A 10,933-nucleotide genomic window follows, 5' to 3' on the forward strand; every position below is an offset into this window, starting at 1 on the left:
TCAAGAAGTGTGTCATGAGCTATTCTACACAGCATGGGGACCTCACCTGGAGGATTATTTATGTTGCTAGTGTTTGAGACCTGAACAGTAGCTGAGCCCCGTAATATTAAGAGGTGTACAGCAGAGGAGCAGTCCTCAATCTGTACCCTCTGGCTTTATAGAATCATAGAATCATTTAGGTTAGATCATCAAGTCCAACGTTAACCTAGCATTGCCAAGTCCACCACTAAACCATGTCCCTAAGCACCACATCTACACGTCTTTTAAATACCCCCAGGGATGGTGACTCCACTGCTTCCCTGGGCAGCCTGTTCCAATGCTTGAGAACCCTTTTGGTGAAGAAATTTCTCCTAATGTCCAATCTAAACCTCCCTTGGCGCAACTTGAGGCCATTTCCTCCCGTCCTATCGCTTGTTACTTGGGAGAAGAGACCAACACCCACCTCACTACAACCTCCTGTCAGGTAGTTGTAGAGCGCGATGAGGTCTCCCCTCAGCCTCCTCTTCTCCAGGCCAAACAACCCCAGTTCCCTCAGCCGCTCCTCTTAAGACTTGTTTTCTCTTTATCTTCTTTCCGTCTTGTCTTGTTCTTGTTTTTTTTTCTCTCTGGTGACAGATATTACTGATTCATAGAAATAATTTCCAGCTTGGATTTTGTGGGATGTAAAACCAGCTGGGCCAAGCGCATCCCCAGCCAGAAGACGGCCACAGAAGACCATGGAGTTACATCAGAGACAACCCTGATCCACAAGACTTTGTTTTTGTAAACATCCCTTCCTCACCAGGGTAACTAACTCCCAGAGGGCTCTCCTGCACGTGGGGATTTCTCCTCTCACCCTGCCTCTCTCTTCAGCGCTTCGCATGAGCGCTGTGCCGTTTCAAGGTATGCTGCTGTCTCGTCTGTGAGGGTATCAGAGCTTCCCTTGAATGGGATGGATCCCCAGAGAGAGAAGCCCAAGAAGAACAACACAGAGCATCTAATTGGTAAGCCTCACTTTTTGTCTGTCTGTGTGTGTGTGTTTTTCTCAATAATAATAAAAAGGAGTAAAAATAACCAAAGAAGAAAAAAGTACATTTGAATCCAGGCATTCATCAGGTCTCCCATGTAGGCTGGAGATGAAAACTCAGCATCTGCCACTGTGAGTGACAGAGCAAATTACCTCACGCTGCCCTGCCAGCATGCGTCAGCATCATCTGCCTTCTGCCAAAATGACCCCCGGGAGCTAAAATGGCTGATTCAGCTATTGATACACTTCTGTATGTAGGGATGGGGTGGAAAGGAAAAAATATGCATTAGTTAGGGAAGGCAGAAGAATTTTTCAGCCCCCAAAGGACACTTGATATGTTTGGACTTGTGTGATGAGCACCTGGTGCTCTCTTCAAGCAAGGGAACCGCTGCCAAACCAAAGTTGTTACTGGCAACGTGTGCTGTTTTCACCATTGTGTCTGGCCATTGGTACGGATAGTACAGTGGGACATGCATGAGTCTCAGCAGGATTGATTTGGGTCCTTATAGAAAGCAGGAGGGTGCATAGCGGTGACAAAAGGCTGAGGCTACTCCATCTCTCTTTGTTGCTGTAGAACACTTGGGAGATTTTTGCCCACTATTCTTTGTATTCTTCACAAGACAACTTGGGACATGAGCTTTTCATTTGCTTGTCAAGTTTGACACCCACATCATGGTTGTATGTATCAAGTGTGTTCATGATCATAGAATCATAGAATCATTTAGGTTGGAAAAGACCTTTAAGATCATTGAGTCCAACCGCGAATGAGTGTATCAAGAAAAAACGAAGTGAATCTTATGAGTGTCCTGGAGCTTTTCCACAACTGCTGATTGATGAGCTCTCACATTTTGCAGTGCATTGCAGCTCATGGTTTGCTCTTGACTGTAGACCCCTGTGAGGTTTTTGGTGGTTATGACTATTGTAATCTGTACACAGGCATGGCAGAACCAGGTCACTGATATGTTGGGTTGTGACTGATCCTTACTCTTCACTATCGTGTTTTTCTGCAGTCTTCCATTTGTCTTGTGGTTAAATGGTTTGAAACTTCGGGGTAACCTGAGAACATTTGTGGTGTTTTTTTAGATCTAGGTCTGGATTCACTATTAAAAAGGCATACTGTCATATCCTGCTTTTCTCATTGGAACCTGTGTTGGCAACAGGATTTCTAGGACAGTTCTTGTGGAGAAGGATTCACTTGTACTTTGTCAAGTTTTGGATGTGTGCTTCTTGTCCATAGTGGTGATAAGTGATATCTTGACCTACCTCTTCTCAGCTGCTTGAATATCAATCTGCAGGGTGTGGGCACTTGTTTCCAGCCATTCCCCTCCATTAGTGGATTGTGTCATTCCTACCAGGTATCTTCACAGTGGTCTCAAGTGGATGATGGCAGGTGATGTTACAATCCAAAATTGCTTTTGAAGAGGTTCTTCATGACCAAGTTTGGCATTGGAGAAAAAGATCTTCAGACATTTTTCTGTAAGCTATTAATTAACTGAAATAAAGAGAAAGGAGAACATTGAGTTCTGCTGAACAATACATCCCTTCATGAGTAATTTCCCCAAGCTTCAGATAAATAATTATGAATGATGCCCATTCCACAAGTTTCTTTGACCTCTTTCCACTGATTAGAAGACGCTTGACTGCTGGTACTTCATGTACCTGTTGTAGCCTGACACACCACCAGTGTAACACGAAGAACACTGTGTGGCAAACAAGCAGCAGTGAAAGCAGTAAAGATTTTCACATTAAATCTTAAAAGTCCTGTCTTCAAACACAGGGCCTTAAGGTTTGCATGGTAATTTACTCAGGGGAGCTCCTCAAATCTTTCCTGCCACTGATCGCGGCATGGCTAATGATACCTCATTAAACAACCCGGGATTTCAAATTACTGTTTGTTGGAAAGGGTCAGGAGGAAAGCCAGGCTCCCGGTGCAGCAATGCTGTGCCCAGCCCTCCGGGCAAACAGTCAAAGAGAGGACTGAAACTTGGCCCTCTTGGACGCAGACGTATTTATGTGTGAGTGATTAAATCTGCAGCGGGGACCTCAGAAGTAGGAAAGGAAAAACTGGAAGCAGCAAAGGGCTTGGTTGTCACATCTAGTTTTGCAGTTAACCTGGCTTCATTGCCAGCGTGTGTAGTGCAGCTATGCACCCAGGAGAAGAAAGAGCTGCAGGAGGGCTGTGTTGTGTCTCCTCCTCCGGGGTTGCTGGGGGTTTTCTGACAAACCTGTCAGTCCTGCTCCTCTGGTCTGTTAGCTTGTGCCTCACGCTGTTTCACTGTGGTGACAAGTTTTTTCTCACAAGGTATAAAATGAATTGTTTTCTTTCCTATTTATCAGTTTCTATCTGCATGTGAATTTTATTTGATGTCAGAAATTCCCAGTGCTACCCTGTACCTTTGAGGTGACACATCCAAAACACGCTGCATCTTTGCATCAGCATGGGGGAGGTTCTCCAAGGAGACCTCTGAGCCCTCTTTCCTGCCTCTTCCCCTTGCCTTGGGAAACATAGACTGTGGTGTTCAGCTTCCCATCGGTTGGTGCTCATGCCTGCAAAAATCCTCTTCTGGCCCAAACCTGGCAGCCAGGCAGCCCTTAGGGCTAGCCCAGCCTGCATCCCTGATGCTTCTGCTTTTCTCGTGACTCTCCTGATCCAAGGCATTTCTGCAATTAGCAAAATTCAGTTGACCTTGCAGGACTCTGTCTTGGTGGCAGGACTGGCCTGTTTCACTCCTCGCCCTCTTCTGTGCCTCTTCTGTGAGGACCTCAGCAGCTCCAGCTGCTCGTCAAAGAGCAACAGCTCCTTGATCACTTTTCCCTTACAAAGAGCCTCCCGAACTTTTAGTACTTGAACAACAACTCACCACTGCCTTCCCTTCAGGCGGTAAAATAATGAAATTATTTTGATATATTTTGATTTCATTATAATGAAATAATGACATTTCATTATAATGAAGTTTTGGGATGAGAAGAGCTGAACACAGAGAGAGAACTGCTCAAAATGCATCTTGACATGCACTTTGACAAGCACTGATTTTGAATCTTGTGGTCCGGTGGATGAACTGGTCCATCAATAGTCCTCAAAACTTTCATATAAAGACAGTAGGAGGTCCCCTCATTTTCCTTATTACCTGTTTCATACAAACTGAATCTTTTGCCCCAGCCGTGGCGCACTGGCAGAGATTCATATCCATGGATACTCCACCCAATGATTTATTTCTTCTCCACAGCCCCCAGCTTTGGCAATGTTTTTCATTTTTCCTCTTTCTCTCCTGTTGTACTTTCTGAACCTTTTAATGTTTGGGGCAGAAGGGACATAAGGTTGGATGTTTGGTTAGCTGTTTTACAGCTTTCAGTGAGCGACGGGAGGAAGGTAAGAGGGAACGAGTCTCTGTGGACTTTGCAGTCCCTCATGATTGCACTGGGCTAGATCTACATTCCTCAGAGAACTCTCTTCAAAATTTGCATTTGCCGCTTTTCTTCCTTTTTTTTTTATAGCTGACAGGCAGGAAGGAATTAGTGTCTGTGGCTGGATCCTGATTTCCCTTTCTTTCTTCCTGGTGCTTATTACGTTTCCTATTTCCATCTGGGCATGTATCAAGGTAAGCTGGTGGGATTTGGGACACATAAAGAATGCTCTATGATCATCGTTGTTACTTATGTTTATTGATTTATTGATTTTGTTAAAACAAGGCACTTTACATTCACTTTTTGAAAATCATAAGGGCTTGTAGCAAAGATGTGGTCTGGGACCAAGAGGTCCATGTTCTTCCACTGAATTTCTGTATCACCACAACTTACTCATTTAATTTCTTCCCATCTCAACTTCCATCGTCAGTTAAACTTCCCTGCTTTACAACAACACTAGGAGAATAAATACACAAACTTTTCTGAAGAACCCATATTTGTTGCCAGCAATAGTGATTAACATGGGTACTGATGAAAACCAGAGCAAGTCCCTGCATTGAGGGACTGTACAACCTAAACCCACAGTCCCTTCAAGGCATGAGCATAATATGATTAATTTAAAGCAAATTTTTAGGGGTGAGTTACCAGAGCGATTGTCCTGAACACCAGGCCTTGAGTAGTCCTAATACACTAACCAAAGTAGTTAGGTAGATTATCTGAGGTGAGACATACTTTGCCCACAGCTCCTCTGAGCGTAGCACTGATGTTCAGAGAGTTGTGGGTGGCCTCATTAGATCAGTGGCAACTCTTTCATATCTGATCTGCTTTGTAAAATATTTGCAGGGTCAGAGTCTGAGTTCTTCCAGCAAAGGATGAGGTGAGGAGAAGGCATAAAATGCCTAGTGACTTGCAGCTTTGCTGGTTCCTATATTATTTGTACTTTTTTTCACATTTAATACAGATGCCAAAAAAATCAGTCCAGGGAGCAGGAATAGAGTTAGTTGTAAAATTCTAAATTTAAAATATTTTCCTAGGTTATCAGAGAATATGAACGTGCTGTTGTATTTCGGCTGGGACGTATACTGTCAAAGAAAGCAAAAGGACCAGGTGAATGCATGTAGTTTTATTCTGTTAAGATGCACTGTTTCTATTTTATTACGATGCACTCTAACCACTTAGAGAATTGCAGAGGTCCATGAAATCCTTCTTCATAGCACAGGGGGGATGAGATGGTCCTCTCTGCTGCAGTTCCTTTACATGCAAGCTGTTTGTTTTTCTGAAGAGAAGATGAAGCCACCCCCCCTGTGACAGCACAACATTGAAGGTTGAGGACCTTGATAGCAGGTACGGCTTTGCTGTTGAGTAGGTTGGACAACGGAAGGTTGAGTTCATGCTGCAGACACTGGCGAGGGACTGGGGAGGTTTAAATGCAGTCTTCAGCTCTGCTGCAGACTTTTTTGGGTGACTGTGGCCACTCTCCCTGTACCTCACTTCCAACACTGCTCATTGCTGCCAGCTCTTTAGCTGCCTTCTGCTCTGAAAATTGTAAATGTGTCAGGGCAGGGACACTCTGCATCTATGCAGAGTTTGTTACAGTCACCTAGGACGAGGTTACAAACCACAAACACAAACCAAACCCAACAACATGAGGTATTTGCATTGGTGCAGTTACCACCTCTGTGCAACGAAAGTGGGCAAACTGGAAGTGGAAATAAAAGGAAAAAGTCCTTTCCGAATACTGTCTTTCCTCTTGAATAATAGCCATGTGGTCCAAAGAGCAGCTAGGGCAGCTGCAGAGCTCTTCTGCGTGGCTCTGGGCACCTAATCCAGGTGCTGAGATTAGAAAAATAGTTATGTCAAGTCCCCTTCTCCAGCAAAGGGAGAGTGGGGACTCCTTCACAGGATGGGTCAGATCTTAGGACGGTGTTCCTAATGTGGGGGCCTACAGGTGGTGCAGGAATCTGGACCTGGGAGATGTCTTTCCTGGGGATGCAGATACTGTACCATAAATGGCTTATGATCTAAAGAGGGGAAACTAAACAAAGGCATGGAAGGAGTTTTTTTCAAAAGTCTCATGGCAGATTTGAGACCAGAACTGCGATCTGCCCATTCCCAGTTCAGAGCCCTAGGCCATTAAGCTCCAGTAAATTCACGTTATTTGCAGATATCTGCATTTCCTTCCATTATTTGAAAATGCAAAACCTCACTGTTGTCACCCTCCGTAAGAGAAAGGACAGCTGTTGTAATGAGGTGGGCTTATTCCCCACCCTGTGGATATTTCCATCTGTTTGCTTTGTACAGGATACCTGGCTCTAGACTTAGCTTTCAGAAACAAGTGTTTCATCTAATTATTTTTATTTTTCAGGTTTGATCCTCATACTTCCATGTACAGATACATTTATCAAGGTTGATCTTAGAACTGTTACTTGTAACATTCCTCCACAAGAGGTAATTATTCTCTAGCAGCCATCTAAAACAGAAATAAAACATAGAGCTGATTTGTGGCACGATCAAAAATAATGTGGGTGTTTATCGTAGTCTCGCAGTTGTGAGCTACCATATAGAATCATAAGAACTGTACTGTATCTTCTGCCTTCCACAAAACTCGCATCCAAGCAGGAATGGAGCAGTGTATCTTTAGGCATTTTATTGACAAACATTGACCGAAGAATTTAGTCTGAAGAATCAGTTGCTGAGCAATTCCTGTCCTTCTGGAAACGTTTTGATTCCCTAGCCCCACCATGGTACAATGCTTCTGCTGGAGGAGTTGGCACTGCTGTCTCCTTCCTTACGCAAAGAGAAGAGCCGAGGGGGGCGGGATGGCCCCAGGACCCCTTTGGCCCCTGGAATTGCCCATTGTGTTCCCCAGGAGCTGTTTCTTGGACCATTATCTTTCCATAATCACAAAAAGCAGAGTTTTTCTCTGAGTGCAGGTTGCAGCGGTGCATGGGGTGGAATGAAAGATGGCTCCCCCCGAAACGGAAGGCTGGAAGGAAGATGGTGGCAGTACTTGTGCTGTACAAGGCTCAGCAGCTTTTGGCAAGGCTTCTGCAGCTGTTGGCAGGGCTTCTGTGAAGCACTTACTTGCAGGCAAAAGGTGCTGAGGAGGGAAGAGACGTTGGAGCATCACCAGTGCTTTGCTGAGGCCAGCTGCCTGCTGAGGCACAGGGGGCTTGTCTGGCAAAAAATGACACAACTCCTCTATGAATACTGAAATATTTTTCAGGGTTTCTTTTCACAATTTCTTGCACTTTGCTTTTCAGTTTTGTTTTGGTGGTGTTTCTTACAAATACATTGTTTAGAGTAAGTAACACAGATCTTGCAATCTGCACACAATGTATAAAACCAGTAATGGCCCTTTCTACCAGAAGGGAAGAGGATAACCGTCATTTAGTATTGCAGAAGAAATTCATGCAGGTTATGAGATTCACTTACTGTTGAAACAGTTGTCTAAAGGCTATGTACAACATTTTGCCCTGGTTTAAACAATTGGTGATGCAGGATAACTTCCTTGAAGTTATTTCTCAGGGGAATAACAATGAAACCAAATTAAATTCTTAGTTTCCTTGAATTATCAGGGCCTTTTCCTCACTAAGGGAAAAAAAAAATTCCCCTTCCTTGGCAAGGGGTGTGTTATTGGATCCTTCTCTAATTCTGCACATTTCTCCAATGCAGATTCTCACAAAAGATGCCGTTACCACCCGAGTTGATGGGGTGGTGTACTACAAGATCCACAGTGCTGTCAGCGCCGTCGCTAACGTCACTGATGTCCATTCGGCTACCTTCCTCTTGGCACAGACAACCCTGAGAAACGTTCTGGGTACACAGAGCTTAGCTCAGCTCCTGGCAGGTCGTGAGGAGATTGCACACAGTATTCAGGTAAATCTGGCTCTCAAAATTCACTGACAAGCATGGAGATTTGTTCTGGGGAGTAGAAATTAGAAATAATCTCTCTTTCTTCAACGATAGAAAAATTTTCCGTTATGTTTTTTTCAATTATACATCTCATTGCTTAGAGTCAGAAAGAGTTATTCTAATGGTATTTCCCCAGGTTCTTGTAGAAGAGTTATTTGCTATCGAAAAAGCAATGAAGATTCTGAAATTATCCATTGAGTTTAATAAATCAGTTTAGTCTTTGTACAGAGGCTGCCGCAAGCGGCGAGGAAGAAATCTGCTGCTTGTGGGAAGCTCTATCTTGAGCAGACCCTTGATTGAGCTTTAATCAAGGCAGGGCTTGTATCTCCTGTCATAACAACTAAGAGTACAGAACCGAGTTGTTTTATGCTTTAAAATGCCATCTGTTTTCTTTTAATTTGGCAGCCAAGGAGGGAGCAGAGAAGAAAGCCAAAACCTGATTTACTCTTTTCAGTCAGAGAAGAGGGATAGTCAAATAAAAGAGAGCGCGTACCCCTCTCCAGCCAGGCCAGCAGCCATGGGCAGAGCGGGGGCACGGTGGTGACGTGGGTTGCAGTAGCACCGGGGACCCTGAGCACAGAAGAGCGTGGCCAGTGCTGCAGGGCTGTGCCGTGTCATTCACCCGTAGCGTGCTTTTACAGCATCGTGCCATTTTAGGAAGTTGCAGTAGTATTACTTCGTAAAGGGAGAAGTTTGGTAAGTGCCCACCTAAAGAAAGGATGGGGATCATAGTTCAGGACAGTAGAGAAGCCACACAGGAGACACTCTGTCTCAGACACCGGTGTTGATCAGCAAGAGTTTCATAATGTTGCGGTACCCGCCGTACGCACACCACGTGGGATGTTAGTGCCCCTGGAGGGCTCCGTCTTTCTGTTGTGCAGGTTTACAGGCTGCCTTTCCTTCCGTCCGAGCGGCAGGGTACATCGCGTGGTTTTTCTCTCTGTCACCACTGCCATCGTGGTGGGTTGTGTGTTTGTCCCTAAGGCTATCCTCGACAGTGCCACGGAGCAGTGGGGAATCAAAGTGGCCCGAGTGGAGATCAAAGATGTCAGGATTCCCGTGGCCATGCAGAGGGCAATGGCGGCCGAAGCAGAGGCTGCTCGAGAGGCAAGAGCTAAGGTGAGAGCCACGGCAATGTCTACCTCCAAGCTCCCATATCCTTGTTGCAGGCATCCAAGTGCCTGTTTGTTTTCTCCTCATTGTAAAGGTGGATTTTCCCCACCATGGGCAGTGTCACAATGTGGTTTCCATTTCTCTTACTTTGCAGATTGTGGCAGCAGAGGGAGAAATGAATGCTTCTAAAGCCCTCAAGCAGGCCTCCATGGTGCTGGCTGAGTCTCCGGCAGGTCTTCAGCTGCGCTACCTGCAAACATTAACAAACGTGGCAGCAGAGAATAATTCCACCATTGTCTTCCCTCTCCCTATAGATATACTTGAGAGTTTTGGGCAGAAAAACAGAGGGGGATAGAGACTGTTCTACACTAGCTCCTCGGGCAGAAACATTTAAAGGGTTTCCCGGGAAGTAAGGTGTTCCAGAATACCAGAATTTAAGTAGAAGCATGCTTTGGTCCTTTTTACCTAATAAGGTAAAAATAGTTTAATAACCACATATAGCTCCCACATTAGGAGACTGCATTTGCAAAGTTCAGGCACTAAGCAGTTTCAGCTCAGACTCATGTCCAAGTGAAATGGAAGAAAATGCGTAAAATGCAATAAAATTTGTAAAATGCGTGGTAGACATAATATGAAATTTTAATGATGCTTTCACCACATTTTACAGAGTCTTGAGTGGAGCAGTTATTTGGTGATTTGTCTGCTAAGCAAGAACCTCTGAGCTCTTGATGTACTGCACACAGCAAAAGGGTCAGATACTGGTATTTAACTCAAGTCCTGCGGAGTGGAAAGAAGGATTTGGCCCATAACCTTAGAGGTATTCTTTCGTAACTATTAACAGAATTACTGGGTAATTGGTATGTCAGTAGAACAGCCTATTCTTTATCTTACATGAATAAAAATTAGCACTTTCTTTACTGACCTCAGCTGGATTTTGCCATATCACTGACATTTCTGTAATAAAAGCTCTGTAATAAAAGGAAGCAAATGTATGCCCATGCATTACAGTCACATTTCCTATATCTGGAAGCTGGGTGTGGTGGGTTGACCCTGGTCAGGTGCCCACCAAAGCTGCTCTATCTCTCCCCTTTTCAACTGGACAGGGGAGAGAAAATATAACGAAAGGCTTATGGGTCGAGATAAGGACAGGGAGAGATCACTCAGCAATTACCATCACGGGGAAAACAGACTCGACTTGGGGAAATTCATTTAATTTATTACCAATCAAAAGTCAGAGAAGGATAATGAGAAATAAACCCAAATTGTAAAACACCTTCCCTCCACCCCTCCCTTCTTCCCGGGCTCAGCTTCACTCCCGAGTTCTCTACCTCCTCTCCCCCAGTGGCACAGGGCGACGGGGAATGGGGGTTGTGGTCAGTTCTTCACACGTTGTCTCTGCCGCTCCTTCCTCCTCACACTCTTCCCCTACTCCAGTATGGGGTCCCTCCCATGAGAGACAGTCCTCCACAAACTTCTCCAGTGTGGGTCCTTCCC

General features: G+C 44.8%; 1 protein-coding gene across 1 annotated transcript; it reads left to right on the forward strand.

Annotated features, from left to right (window-relative positions):
* Window positions 1-829: 829 nt before the first annotated feature.
* STOML3 (stomatin like 3) lies at window positions 830-10,411 on the forward strand. The gene is made up of 7 exons (XM_075139737.1): window positions 830-983; window positions 4,502-4,605; window positions 5,446-5,518; window positions 6,777-6,859; window positions 8,087-8,290; window positions 9,311-9,445; window positions 9,594-10,411. The coding sequence occupies exons 1-7, from the start codon at window positions 932-934 to the stop codon at window positions 9,792-9,794; spliced, it is 852 nt and encodes a 283-aa protein (XP_074995838.1). The 5' UTR covers window positions 830-931; the 3' UTR covers window positions 9,795-10,411.
* Window positions 10,412-10,933: the final 522 nt, after the last annotated feature.

Source organism: Calonectris borealis, chromosome 1 (assembly GCF_964195595.1).
Source record: "Calonectris borealis chromosome 1, bCalBor7.hap1.2, whole genome shotgun sequence".
Taxonomy (NCBI): Eukaryota; Metazoa; Chordata; class Aves; order Procellariiformes; family Procellariidae; genus Calonectris; species Calonectris borealis.

Bases quoted from the DNA above. Each gene is read 5' to 3' on its own strand.
- STOML3 (XM_075139737.1), top strand. From the start codon at position 932: ATGGATCCCCAGAGAGAGAAGCCCAAGAAGAACAACACAGAGCATCTA. The intron at 8,291-9,310 runs GTAAATCTGGCT...TTTGTCCCTAAG, and splicing joins AGATTGCACACAGTATTCAG to GCTATCCTCGACAGTGCCAC. The intron at 9,446-9,593 runs GTGAGAGCCACG...CTTACTTTGCAG, and splicing joins CTCGAGAGGCAAGAGCTAAG to ATTGTGGCAGCAGAGGGAGA.